This window comes from Alosa alosa, chromosome 6 (genome assembly GCF_017589495.1).
Source record: "Alosa alosa isolate M-15738 ecotype Scorff River chromosome 6, AALO_Geno_1.1, whole genome shotgun sequence".
In the NCBI taxonomy this organism is placed as follows: domain Eukaryota; kingdom Metazoa; phylum Chordata; class Actinopteri; order Clupeiformes; family Clupeidae; genus Alosa; species Alosa alosa.
In genome coordinates this window covers 4,002,625-4,017,830 of record NC_063194.1, presented here as the reverse complement: position 1 = coordinate 4,017,830, position 15,206 = coordinate 4,002,625, and the positions used below count along the sequence as shown (strand labels likewise).

The 15,206-nt window shown below is 37.5% G+C and overlaps 1 protein-coding gene across 2 annotated transcripts in view; it reads right to left on the bottom strand.

Moving 5' to 3' along the window:
* nprl3 (NPR3-like, GATOR1 complex subunit) overlaps window positions 1-14,076 on the bottom strand; it is a 28,276-nt gene extending 14,200 nt beyond the window's left edge. Inside the window, exons 1-4 of one of the 2 annotated variants that reach the window (XM_048245198.1) lie at window positions 13,362-14,076; window positions 13,081-13,150; window positions 9,679-9,717; window positions 8,542-8,674 (exon numbers count right to left, since the gene is read on the bottom strand). In XM_048245198.1, the coding sequence (XP_048101155.1) occupies window positions 8,542-8,674; window positions 9,679-9,717; window positions 13,081-13,150; window positions 13,362-13,563 (444 nt within the window). In that variant the 5' untranslated portion in view covers window positions 13,564-14,076. The remainder of the gene's footprint in view (window positions 1-8,541; window positions 8,675-9,678; window positions 9,718-13,080; window positions 13,151-13,361) is intronic. The other variant, XM_048245199.1, reaches the window with a different exon arrangement.
* Between the last annotated feature and the right edge of the window lie 1,130 nt (window positions 14,077-15,206).

The window sequence follows — 15,206 nt, the reverse complement described above, 5'->3', positions numbered from 1 at the left end:
TCTGGCAACCCAGAATAGGCTCGCGTCTGGTAGTCTTGAGAACGTTCACCAGTGTTTTGATTTTGGCCTACAAATCAAAAAACAGCCTACAAATTGCACCTTTAAGCTCCCAGAGTAGTTCCCGGGCTAATCAGAACACTGGCACAGGTGTCACCTGTGAATCCAACTGTCTCAGCTTCTAATGCATACAATCTGGCGCTCCCTAAAACTACACATCCTGTTTAAGTGTTTCCCGTGTGTCAAAATAAAAGTCACAGCCATATCTCATGCTTTGCGCATTATATCTCCAGAACGGCTTGACGCATATGCTATAAATTTGTGCTAAAAAAGTGTTTGTATGGACTCAAAGATTAAGTGAGTTGATGTTGGAGGTCAAAGGTCAAGTCCAAAAACATCAACATCAAAAACATTTTTTTTCAGGAATCTCCCACCAACATTAAGCCAGCAGCTTTCCATCCACTACTGTAATTCCTCTGGCATTACATTTCTAGTTTATCATCAGTAAAGCATTTGTTCACAGTTATGAATGGTTTGTTCATAGTAAATAAGCCTATGCAAAAAATATTTTTGTAAGTACATGATTTATACTTAATAAATAATGAAACAACCACTTATAAATGAAATCATTTTCCCATTATAAACCAGTTGTAAACTCATAAATAAAGTATTTGTACACACAGTTATAAATTGTTTGTACATAATAAGCCTATATCTAAAATAATTTATAAATTATTGTTAATACTTAATAAATTACGCAATAATATTTAGTTGATGAAGCAATATTTCCATTATTTAACACATACACATGCACTAATGATTAGTTATGGTGAGGATACATATTTTATAAACCACTTACTAATACTATAAATCATGATTAACTCAGGAGTAACAAGTGGTTAGCTAATGATATTTTGTGAGCTTATCTAAAGTGAGGACTTTCTCTGCCGTGCAACGCATTTTCAAATGAGTTGTAAAGATTACATTCACACTCATTCATTTAGCAGACAAGCGACGTACACATGTCAATTAAATTGAAGGCCATTGACACAACAGTTAAAGCCAGGAATCGAACCCCCAACTTTTTAGGCTACTGCATGCTAGTCCAGCTCCTCATCCACTACACTACCTTGGCCCAGATGGAAACACCTACGACTATGCAAGAGTTTCTGTTTTCTTCTACTACACACTGTTAAACATTTACTAAACTTCTGTAAACTATTATTAAAAACTGTAAATCTTCATATGTAAAGCATTATTCCTACATTAATTCTCATCTGTAAATCATGTTTACACACAGTTAAAATGGTTTGTTCATAATAAACACGCATATCTATATTATATTTTTGAATTGACTGTTGTAATACCACTGGGCAGAGGTAGTGTAGTGGATAGGGAGCCGGGTTAGCATGCAGTAACCCATAAAGTTGGGGGTTCAAACCCCGGCGTCCACCAATGTGGCCTTGCCCTTTAATTTCATTGACATGTGTAAATCGCTTTGGGTGAAAATGTCTGCTAAATGAATAAATGCAAATGTAAACTTTATAACTCATTTGTAAATGTGTTGATAGATAAGCTCACAAAAGATCATTAACTAACCACTTGTAACTCCTGAGTTAATCATGAATTATAGTATTAAGAAGTGGTTTATAAAAGATGTATCCTCACTCTAACTAATCATTAGTGCATGTGTATGTAACAACTGTTAAATAATGGAAATATTACTTCATCAAAAACATATTATTACATAATTTATTAAGTATTAACAATAATGTATAAACATATTTTAGATATAGGCTTATTTACTATGAACAAACCATTTATAACTGTGTGAACAAATGCTTTACTGATGATAAATTATGTATGAACAATACATTACTAATGAACAAACCATTAACTAATAAGTAACAAAGGCTTAATAAATTATGAATTGTGTGTAGTTATTATAAAGTGTTACCCTTCTGTCTTCTGTTACATGACTGAACATGACCCTATGCATTATTATACCACATTTCACTTGACTAAATGAAAAACATATGCTGAGCATGGATATGGTCATAGTGCAGGTTGACAATGGAGAAAATGTTTAGCCTACTTGGTTTCTGACAGAAACCACATTTTGTGAAATCGTGTTGTATAAACACAACTACAGCCATTGTGCGATGAATGGAGGTGCAAATCATCTCCCTTCTTTTCTTTGGTTATTGCCTATGATTCACACTAACTGTAGGTACATACAAAAGATATGTACATACAAAAGATTTTCTCCCCCAAACTTGTGTGCATCTAGCCTGACTCCGCCTGTCTAAGTACTTCCGCTCATTTACATTTCCCTACAGTACTCCGTCTGGAATAGCTCGCTCACCGTTTACTCGCAACTTGTCTCCGAACCAACCAGCGAACAGAGGGCGTTCCTGAGAGTGATTACGTTTAAGTTGCAAGCCTATCATTATCGTTGTGTCCCCCATGGTTAACATACGTCATTACCAAACTTTAGTGATTGAACTCCAATGATTTCAAACTTCAGACAAGCGTCCACCAACCAGGAAATAAACGTTTGCCAATGGATCTAGGCCAGACTCTCTGCGAAGTCAGGTGCATCACCTACGGAGCACGCAAAGGGTCATGATGGGAATTAATTTTTAGAGGTGGAAATTTATTTTTAGAGCTCCTTTTCTATGGAATCAAAACAACGCCATAAAGATTGTGTGCCCGTGAAAAGATATTCACATGTGTAATAGAGTTTTGTCTTCGAGGATATGATTTGCACAAGTGTAGAACCGTTTTGTAGCTGTGGAATTAATTTGTCTGTGTGCAAAAAAAATGCGTACCTGCAAAAATATTTTGTGCACTTGTGAAAAACATTTGTTCACAGGGATTTAGTTTGAATGTGTGTGGAACAGCTTTATAGCTATAGGCATGGGAGAAGTGCGACATCTATCTTTCGTGTGCAAACTGGATCTATGAAGCTACAAAACTTTTTTACAGACACGAATTTTGGCAGCGTTTTGTCGTCGTTTCTGAAGAGCCAATCAGCAAATTTTGGCACGGTCTTGACAGCGTTTCTGCAGAGCCAATCAGCACATTGCATCGCCTACTGACTAGCCAATCAGGGGACATCCTGCGTCACATCTCTCGCCCAGGGTCAGGCACAGAAGTAGCGAACTTAGGTCTTAAATCTAACAAGTTATGCCTTTTACAATAGTGTTAATTTCGTCAGATGAGACGAGAGGAAATATGTTCGTCAACGACCTTTTTTTTTCATGACTAAGACGAGACGATGACGAGGCAGTGTTAATTTCGTCAGACGAGACGAGAGGAAATATGTTCGTCAACTACCTTTTTTTTTCATGACTAAGACGAGACGATGACGAGACGGCAGTAATGTCCTGAAACACTGACTAAGACTATCTTAAGATGCATTATTGTTGACGAAAAAAGACGAGACTAAACTGTTTTGCATGAAATCAAAACTAAGATAAAATCTCCCTTCATGTTCGTCTACAAAATGAGAAGACAGAATATCTAGCTGTTATGTTTTCAAAATATTCGAATGAGTTTATAACGCAACAGCTTTCCTGGAGGCTAGTCGTGCTGCTGCTGCAACCCTGTGGCTGCAACACTAAAACTACATGGAACAAGAACACTGGAGATTTCTGCCAGAGTTAGCAAGCTAACTACCTAAGCTTTATGCCACAATGCTACATACCCAGAAGTTGAAGCTTCTCTCATACAAATTAACATCCCCATACGAAAATGTTCAGCATGTAATGTCAACTATTCATCTAGTTAGACTGATGATGCAAAGTTTGCTAGCAAGTAAGCTAATATGGAAAGTTCGCTAGCAAGTTAGCTATGGCTAAGATGGAGAGTCTGTTTGGGGAATGTGTTGTGTTTGGGCGCATATCGCCATCTAGCGAGGCAGAGTAAAACATTAATAGTTTGGCCTACAACAGTGTTTCTCAAACTCTTTCAGTTTCAGGACCACTTAAATAACCCTAGCTAAAAAAAACTATACTATACTATACTTCAACAGTGGCCTATAATTAGTCTACACAATAGGCCTATTCACTGAACCACCTTGCTTATTGTCTTTGCACTTTGCTTATTGTGTCAGAGGATTCATACTGTATGATTTAAATTGGCATATCTTACATAGACAGTGTTGCAGAACTGTTTGGATTTACATACAAGTTATATTGCAAACAACTCATCTATATTATATTTTACCACGTCTGCTCGCGGACCACTTGGGATAGCTTGCAGACCACCAATGATCCCCGGACCACACTTTGAGAAACACTGGTCTACGAATATGACAGTGGTCCAGTCAAATCTTTTACTGTCTATGGTCAAATCCCAGCCGAAGCTATAACTGTAGCTCGACTTACCTGTGCATGTAAACATACTGACTGACAAAAAATCACAATGAGTAATTATAACAGACGAGTAGCCCTGTGGACACACAATGTTGTTGGACAATTGAGATGTGTGAAACACTATTTGACTCAAATGGTAATCAGAAATAATTTGTTATAAAAAAAGACTAAAATGTGTTGACTAAAACTGACTAAGACTAAGATACCTTTAGTTTTCTTTTGACTAAAACTAGACTAAAATGACAAGACTTTTAGTCGACTAAAACTTGACTAACAAAAATGATATTTGAATGACTAAATATGACAAAGACTAAAAGGGACATTTCGTCACAAGACTAAGACTAAGACTAAATTAAAAATAGGTGACAAAATTAACACTATTTTACAACAAGCTTTTTGATGGAAAAATGGTGTTTAATTTCCATAATCTTTGTTTAGTGAATGCATAAAACAGTCAGTTTATAAGCAAGAAGAATCAAGAATAAGAAATCAAGAATTAAGATCTTTGAGTTTTTTTTATTTGATTAAATATCAACCCCACCCGAGGAAACCCGCAAATTGCTATCTTTAACGTTACAGTCAGGAATGCCTCATATAGGGATCACGTTTTAATGCGGTTTAGAAAAACAGTGCTCCTGTAGGCTTAGCAAACATTACGAAAAAGCCCTTTCATTCCACGGCCTAACTGTAACAAGTTCAACTGAAGGATGTTACTCTGCCGGACTCTTCCTTTCCATCTGCCTCTCTCCCCTTCACGCACGCGCACGTGAAGCACTGCCTTGCACTCTATGCCATCCAGTTTGGAGGAGAAAATAAATCTAACTGATAATAAGCTACTTTACCATGATAAGCCCATATAAAACTGTGAGAATGGAATAATAATAATGGTTTCCACACGCACATAGACTCAAGTAGACCTATCCTGTCCCAGCTTGAAGTAAGCCTATAGCCTTTGATGAAGGTATACCTACATTAAAAGAAGACAGTTTTGTGAATTATGGTGTTTTAATCGCCACCGCCCAAGCAACACAACCAACCCATAATAGCAAATAAAGTCCTTTTCCTCACTATAGCTACCAATATAAAAGCACTTAACCCTTAGAACCCTAAGCTGTTTTTAGGGCATTTTCACTACCTTTATTCATAAGGATTTATCCTGGTCATTGTAAGTGCCACACACACATATTATATATTGTTTTTTTCAGCAGAATCATTTCATGTATTAGTACTAGCATTGATTTTATTTAGATTTTTAAAGAATTAAAATATAAAAAGCCTATTATAAAAAATCTTATATTTTGACCTGTATCTCACCACAGCAAGCTCATAGCTCTACATGCATTTCATGTGTGTGTGTAGGGCAGACTGTCCTGAATCGGGCAATATAATTGCCATGTTGGAGGGATACTCTGGGGCTGAGCAATTTACAGAAATATCTGGTGTGTGATTTACGGAAATAAATGCCATTTTTTATTTAGTGATGAAAAATGATCTGACCTGACTTGACCCAGGTTTGCGTGTTAACATGTGTGCCTATGGTGTATGCACTCATAATGATTCTCAACTTTTTACTGCATTGCCATGAACAAAGTAAAGGCAAAAAAGGTGTTTCTTTGTTGAACAAATTGGGATGCAATGTGAGCCTTGAATTGGATGCCATGCAGGAAATTGCTAGGATCTCAAAACCGGATTATGAACATGCTTTGCCATAGAGAAACACACGATAGCGTTGGATTATAAACATGCTTTGCCACAAAAACAGACAAAAATGTGGGGTAAGTCCAGCTATATGAAGTTATTATTTTGCTGTCACTTCGTCTGTTTTATAACCCAGAAGGATGTACTTGGTATCAAATGATAGCTCTGTGTCTCCTCTTTCATCTGACATGCGTGGCATATCTATCCGATCACGGGTCCGCGAGTAATTCAAATGAGAGTAATGGGTGTGCAGCGTTGGTTTGTGTACATGATGTTAATATTTTGCAGTCACTTCGTCTGTTTTTATAAGCCAGAAGGATCGATATACATGGTACCAATGGATAGCCCTGTGTCTCCTCTTTCATCTGATATGCTTGCCATATCTATGCGATCACAGGTTCGCGAGTAATTCAAATGAGAGTAATGGGTGCGCAGGTGAACGCAGAGAAGTATAGACTGTAGATGCAAGTTGATTTAATTCCATGATTTTGTAAAAATGTCATACTTGATCGTACAGCCAAGTGCCTAGTCTCTTTGGAAAGCCCCACTTCTTTGTCATCTCGCTGCGATGAACAGTCGCGGAGCAATGTAACAGAGAAGAAAGGGTGTGTTTTTTTGATGCACTTTGCGTAAATCGGGTTCTAAGGGTTAAACTGTAGACACACACTAACAAACTCTTATTTGGCTACTTTTACAACCTTTTGTATTGGTATGTAAATATCCAGTTCAAAACGAACATTGGCAAATCGATTGATGCTGGATTTGAACCAATGATCCTTAGATCAAAGCTCGCTCCTCTAACCACTGTGCTACGGCAGATCTTGTACATAGTGCAACTGCAATAATTTTTAACACTGAAAGCCTCGGTTGCTAGATAACGATAAAACATCTCAAAGAACTTAATTCTTGATTTCTTGATCTTGATTCTTCTTGCTTATAAACTGACGGTCGCTAGTTCTGTGCCTGACCCTGGCCGAGATGCAATGTGCTGATTGGCTCTGCAGAAACGGTGTCAAGACCGTGCCAAAATTCGCTGATTGGCTCTTCAGAAACAACGACAAAATTTGTGTCTGTAAAAAAGTTTTGTAGCTTCGTAGATCCAGTTTGCACACGAAAGATAGATGTCGCACTTCTCCCATGCCTGTAGCTATAAAGCTGTTCCACACACATTCAAACTAAATCCTTGTGGACAATTGTTTTTTTTCACAAGTGCACAAATACGCACAGGTACGCATTTTGTTTTGCATACAGACAAAATTAATTCCACAGCTATAAAATGATTCTACACTTGTGCAAATCATATCCTCAAAGACAAAACTCTATTACACATGTAAATATCTTTTTACGGGCACACAATCTTTATGGCGTTGTTTGGATTCCATACTTTTCCATTTCCTCGCAATATCCGTGTGTTTTCTCACAATACATTTGACTTTGCGAGGTAACACAAATTTATTGCAAGGGAATGGTAAACTTATTGCAAGGTAATGCAAAAGCATTGCTTAGGAACATAATAGAAGCTAAAGAAAATGTATTCCCACCATGTCCCTTCGTGGGCTCCCTATTCACCACATTTGCTATACCGTAATTTCCCAACTATTAGCAGTGGCTTATACATTGATTTTGCAAAATTTCTTCAGCTATGAGGTTAATACACAGGGCAGTTAATATGGTATTAATATGATTTTTGCTTCTTTTAACTTGTATAAAACACTGTCCTGCAGCTTATACACAATGCGGCTAATACACAGGAAATTACTGTAATGCCATTTACCTTCATTACTAGCCTACCAGTCAATCTCCAATACATTTTGCCTGCATTAAAATGTGCTGAGTGCACAAGTTCCGTGCATCAAATGTAACACACAACAGCCTATGATTTCTATGAGCCTATGACACTATGGCAGGAAAACCGGGACAATATTGTACATGCCCTAATTCTGAAGCAAAGACAGGCCGGTGCCACAAAATGTACACCACACAACTTACTAAACTGACACAGCAGTACATGATAGTCCAACGGTTCCATTCAATTTTAAAACTGGAATGGACAATCAAGCAATAAAAATTGAGAATCAAGCAAAAATCTTACTGACATGCACTGGGAAGTAGTTGGAATTTGCATTTTGTACGTATTCACAAATAGGCTTTATTTTAGTTTAAAGTGCGACCTGTGATTCTCATCCCATACTATACATTATTTGGGGAAATTCAGCAAAAAAAACTATGAGTGTATGACCTATCCATTAACAATCCCATAATAAGCCAAACAACACGGTGCTAACCAGTGACACAACCTTTTGCAAAACCCAAACATGAACTGTGTCCCTTAAAATAATTAGAGTTAGACAGCTACATATTATCATACCATGGGTACCAAAGGTATTAGCATAGTAGCAGGAAATGTGACATTTTTGCTTAGCACCAAAGCAGAGACAACAAAAATGGAGAGGTGTGATGTTCTTACCTGAATGGTGTGTGGAGATTGCAGCAGGGTCGGGTGACCCACAAAGCGCACGTTGTCGATCTTCAGCTCGAACTTCTTCCCACACATATCAGACTTGGTAGCCAAGATAGTGGCGAGAATAATATCGGAGAACCTACCCGGGGGATAAATGACAACAATAACGAATACACAAAAAGTATCCAACACAGGGAGGAAGGGATGGTATGGGGGGGAGGGGGTTACTGGGTTTTGGTTGGTGATCATTTCTTGAGGAATCTCGGATTGGTTTACAGGTATCTACGCTACTCAGTCACATGATCTAGAGGTCAAAGGGTATTGGAGGAGTTGGGTTGTTAGGAAGGGTAAATGATTTGGGCCATGTCTGTCCACTGTGAGTGGTCTGTGCTTGGGGCAGAGTCAGGAGGAGTTTGGATTTTCAAGAGGAGAGAGGCCGAGGCAGACCGCCGCCACCGTTTGGCAGGAAGAGCAGATGCCTTTGGTTTGAAGGGAGGGAACAGACTCATGCTGAAACTCATGCTGAAAAACACCACGTCTACCATCCAATGGCAAGCCAGTAGCCAAATTAGCATGTGCCATCCGCCGAAAGGGGCCCGCAAATGGCAAGACTCGCAGTCCGAATTAAACAGTATTAACCTCAATCAGTGATGGGTCTGAGGGAATTTACCCATGAGAAATTAACAGGGAGAAAAAGAAAAGCCAAGAAATGTGTTTGGTGAAAGGGACATTTATGAACAGTTCCAGACATGTTCTTTACAGCCTCAGTCAGGCCATTCTGTAGAGAACTGAACAGTGATATGGCAGTCCTCATCAGAATACAATTTTTTAAAAATCACTCTTGATTGGACATCAATATAGATCATCACAGGTTGTGGATATCAGGGCACAATTAACAGACACTTGCTAATAATTAGTCTGCGAGCATTAAAACACCATTTGATGCAACATTTACCCAAAAAGTGTGATTCATACCAAAAAAAAAAATGTGATTCACCATGGAGACCTTAGGGTTGCGGCTGGCGTGCGCATATATATATACAACCGAGATATATATGCAAGAGTGATAGGGAAGAGAGAAATATGAAGGTAGGGTGTTCTAGAAAAAAAGGAGAAGTGGTTTAGAATGAGTTTTGGTCTTACCCTGCTACCAACTGTTCATCAGTTAGAGGAGTTTGTTCTCTGAAATGGGGGTTGGGCCATACAAAAGAAACAAAAGCAAACAAAAAGAAAATATGCAGACATTTTTGACAAGAGTGCATGGCAAAACACAAAACAAGACAAATGTAAATTAGCAGTCCACTGAAGAGTGACTTGAATGAATGGGGAAGCTACACGAAACCAACATCCTAGGGTTATTTCTGTTAGTATTTATGGTTAATGTCCACAAGTACATACGTATATATGTATATTAGTGTTCTTTACAGTCAGGCTTGTGCAAAATTCCGAATTTTAGAATGGATCTCCATTCAATTCACAAATTGGAATTTGAATTTAATTGGCTCCGCCCCACAGGAAGTTGAATTTGAATTGGAATGACAGGAAGTGGAATTAAATTCATGTCAATTCAAAGCAATTCCACTGTCACACAGCAGGAAGAATGTGTTGAATCTCACATGCATTTGCACTGTAAAATCGAATAGCTATTCTTACTTAAAAGGTTTAGTTAGTATAACTCAGTTTTTGCCTTTTGTTGATTATGTTGATTTTGCTTTTTGAGATTACTTGGCTAAAAGGAGTAATTTAATGTTGAGGTGGAAAAGTGAACATGATCATTTAAATCAAGTAAACTATACTTGAATTGCTTAAGTTTTGCTAAACTGTGAAGTTAGTTAGTCAGTTAACCTTACCTGTTAGTTAACCTTAGTTTAAAAAAACCTGCAAACCGATTGTCTTGAAATTACAGACTAATCTGGAATAGGTATTCCAAGTTGTGCAAACAAATGCTTACTTTGTGTAGTACACTTACACTATTGAGAATTCATATTTAAACTAACTTGGTCATTACAACTAAAGTATATTGTGTGTTTATTAAACACAAGGTGTGCTAACTGATGTTACATTTCCTACAGTGCATTTCCAGAATGCCACTGCCCTGTCCCACATATTTGTGAAAATATCACATATTAATCCTCACTGAAATTCAATCTTAAATTACAATAAAGTGACAGTGACACTAACAGTTGTATACTGTTGGTGTGTAATTTATGTGGATGCATCGCACAAGTAGATGACTATCCAAAACACTCTAATGCTGTGGGTAGAATATCAGCAACATGTTACGTTTATTTATATATTGTTTTACACTCTGAAAGAACTGCACAGAGAGGGGGAAACCTTACTATGTACCACCAATATGTGGCACACACCTGGGTTTGTCCAGCGGTTCAGGGAACCCCCTAATCTTTGATGTCCAGTGAGTCAGGACTGTTTTACCACTGCATTCAAAGGCCTGATTTCTGCAGTTCAGTGTATCCATGATGTTGTGAAGGCATTGGGGTTGATATTAATATCCTGACCAGAGAGGAGAGTGCCATTTAATGGACAGCCACTAACACCACCATTTCTAGAAGCAACATAAGTTTGCAAGGAGATCAGTCTGTTTTGGATAGTCATTGATGGGGTGGTGTATTAATATAAACAGTATATATAGCCTTTAGTGTCACTGTCACTTTATTATTGTAACTTAAGATTGAATTTCAGTAAAGATTAATATATGATCCCTTTAACAATATGTAGGCCGGGCCTGTGGCATTCTGGAAATGCATTTTTGTCATATCAGTTAGCTGAATGTGACATTAGTTAGCACAACCTCAATACACCTGTTGTGTTTATTAACATACAGTATACTTTACTTGTAATTGTAATGACCAAGTTAGTTGAAATAGCAATTATGAGTACAGACAAATCTGGAATGGGAATTGCAAGGACAATAAGTTTGCATGCTTTTCAAAACTAACAGGTTAAGTAAGGTTATAAACTAATTTTACAGTGTAGCACAAACTTCAGCAATTCAAGTATAGTTTACTTGATTGTTTACTTTTCTACCTCAAAATTCAAGTATAGTTTACTTGATTGCTTACTTTTTCTACCTCAAAAAACACTCATTTTATGCAAGTAATCTCAACAAAAGACAAAACCTGAAGTCTACTTAAGTTACAAATTGTGTGTTTAATGCAATCATATCAGACATATACTGTGAAGCTTCATTGATTAAACACTACCCTTAAATTATGTATATGAATTTCTTCGAATTTCGTTGAATTTCAATTCTACTTCCTTTAATTCAAATTCGAATTGTAATTCTACATCCTGTTTTTGACCTTAATTCAAATTCAATTCAAATTCAAGAATTGAATTGGAATTTAGGAGTCATTCTCAGTTAAATTCTGAATTGTGCACAAGCCTGTTTACAGTATGTTTCTGCAAATGTGAGCTTGCATGTCATCACCAGCTGTGAAAACCTGAGGGCATTGGAGTGTCTGGAGGTTTCAACAGACTGTAAATATAGTAGACTAATTATCTTAAGGGAACAGAAACTAAACACTAAAACTTCACTTACTGACTTAAGGGATGCCAAAATAATGACTTAAGTCATTACACACCCTATGTAAAGCATTTCTCAATGTAAACCAACCATGCTCAATTTTACAAAGTTTAAATAGAAAAGCTATGCATGTGACACATCTAATGATGATGATGATGATGATGTTACTTACATATCTTTCTACATCCTGAATTCAGCCACACTACACTATAGCACACACACTACACTATAACACATGTGCTTCTACTAATAAAATGTAAGGTCAGGGCATAAATAAGTCAACTACACTACCCCAGATATGGAATATTAAACAAAACCCAGTTTTGACTTCAAAAAATATAAATTTTAGCTTTCCGTAGTGACACTGGGTGGACCAGTATGAATCCTTTCAAATATTCATTGTTAAAACATAGCCTAGTGTTTGAAAATAACATAAAGAATGGTAAATGCACACCATATGAATGAAAAACACATTCACAAATAAACAAAAGAGAAGCAACAGACTTGGCTACACCCCCACACACACACACACACACACACACACACACACACACACACACACAGGTTCCAGCTCCAGGGTACACACAGCCATGACGATACTCAACCTTTTAACACTAAAACTGCAAGGGGTGGTAGGGTATCCTCAGTATCGATATGATCACCCTCAAAATCACCACCCCAGATAATGTAGAACCAAATTCAGTCACACTGTTTTAACAGTTGAAAACATTAGGCCATCCTCCCCCTGAAATGGCTTGGGGTAAATGTGTCCACAATTCAAAAAGGTCTTAATAATAATTTACTATGAACTATGCCATTACTTTAAGAAAATTGATGTCTAGTCATTCAGAAATTCATAACAGATCAACACTACACTACATTTACCAACCTAATACAAGAATATGCCTTATTATAATATGCCTATTAACTATGCATCATTTTTACATGATCAGTCATTAATTCATTATATCATATATATAGTTTGAGTGTCATAATACCTTGAATCACCATCTTGATCATCTGCAGCATCGCCTGCTGTATTTAGGGCATAGGGACTTCGCTGTTTATCTTAAGACAATAAAAAAGTATAATCAGTCAATAAATAATGCTCAATCACAAACTTCAACATGATGAGTGAGCAACATCGCCAATGGGCAAAATTCCACTTAGCAACACATGAACTATAGGCTTTCAATGCTATGCCCTGGTACCTCTATTAACTGTATCCCCTGATAATAACGATAGTTATGTTTTACTAATGCCTAAGAGACATACTTACTCGCTGATGATGATGTGTTTTCGGACACTCTCTGGAAAGGGTACCGAAACAGCAATTTGTTTCCACGGCTGCCAGAACTAACTAGAATGACACTTATAGGGCTTGTCCTATCGCCACTTATAATTGCGTTGCGTTCTGGCTGTTTAAAGGCAGATTTGTGATCTGCTGTGTAATCCATTGATGGAGACACTGGCTTATACATGGCTAACTGGGTTAATACTGGGTAAATGTTGTGGTAATCTCTCCTGGGATTTAGTCACATGCTTGTCCCCACACAACTGATTCTGTTTACATTGGCTTGTGAGATTGAAGTTCCTTTGGCATAGCCAGCAAGCTTTCCACAGAAAGTCTGATACGATAGGATCACTGATATGATCCAGAAACGACTTGAACAGGGTAATAGTTGCCTTGATGTCTGTCAAAAACTATTAAAAGCAGTTACTTAGCTATTTAGCCATCAGACATTACTGGAGCGGGACGGACACCATAAAGCTCGGTAGGCAGGCAGGCTATTGCATAAAATTAAATGCAGTGAGGTAACAGTTGCTTACAATAGTTCAAATATACTTTGCGCCAAAGAACAATCATAATTCTTATGCAAATAAAATCATTAGCTGCTAGTAGCCTACGTTTACATTACTTTGCTTACTACCGAAACAGCAACAGTGTTGTCTCAGCTTGCTTGTCTCACTAGTTTGTGCTACTTTGTGAGGCTACCGGAATATTTCAGGAAACATGGAATGCTTTGTTTGGTTCCGCACAACTTTGAATTATGCCCAGAGACGAAACACCTTTACTCACCCCGTACTGAGACAAGCCACAGAGGTCCGCTATTAAAATTAGCTAAAGAAATAAAATAGAACCATTCGTTTAGTTAAAACATTTAAGTTATGTATATAAAACTCGGTCCGTTCATTAAATAAACCCGTGGTGATGCATATCCAAAAGGACTATGGTTCCAGTATGGGAAGTGTAGATAAACTCTCAAAAATAGGCTAACAAATAGTGAGCTCATTTTAATAAATTGTTCTCTCCTTTTAATTTTTGAAAAATGATCGCACGATTTAGTAAAACGTGAGCATGTTTTAGCCTACTAAATTGAGTGCAAAATCTAGCAAAATGAGACCACAATTTAGTAAAACGAGTGCACTAGTAAAACAAGCACACAAATTGTGCGCACAATCTAGTAAAAAACGACACGGCAATTTCATAAATTGAGTACACAACTTAGTCAAATATAAAGACAAAGTTGATTTAAAATGGTTTAATCTGCACAGGCTATGCAGATTCTGCTGTTTAGTTTGTCTAAACCAACACTTAATGTTGTGGGAACAGTGTTTACATTAGCCTACATGTTAAACTGTGCCCTGTAGGGATACTCCAGATAAGGCTATTTAGAAAGTTTTTATTTTATTTTTTAAGACAGCAGCAGCATCATGTCAATCATCGTAGCTTTTGTTTCTGAACGCCCCATGATGCCAGTTAAAGAGCACCTGTTGTCTAAAGTTATGCATTAGCCTTCAGGGTATAGGCCATAGGCCTATTATAATGATATCATTATAATGATTATAATGAATCTGCCTATTTGCTTCACCTTTTGCATATTCTCCATCAAATAGATTTTTTTAGCCTAGGCTACATGTCTATTTTTTCACATGCAAAAATGCAACATAAGTGGTTTGGTCTAATATTGCTCTCTGGACTAATAGAGGCAGCCGTGGCCTACTGGTTAGCGCTTCGGACTTGTAACCGGAGGGTTGCCGGTTTGAACCCCGACCAGGCACGGCTGAAGTGCCCTTGAGCAAGGCACCTAACCCCCAGCGCCGCTGTTGTTGCAGGCAGCTC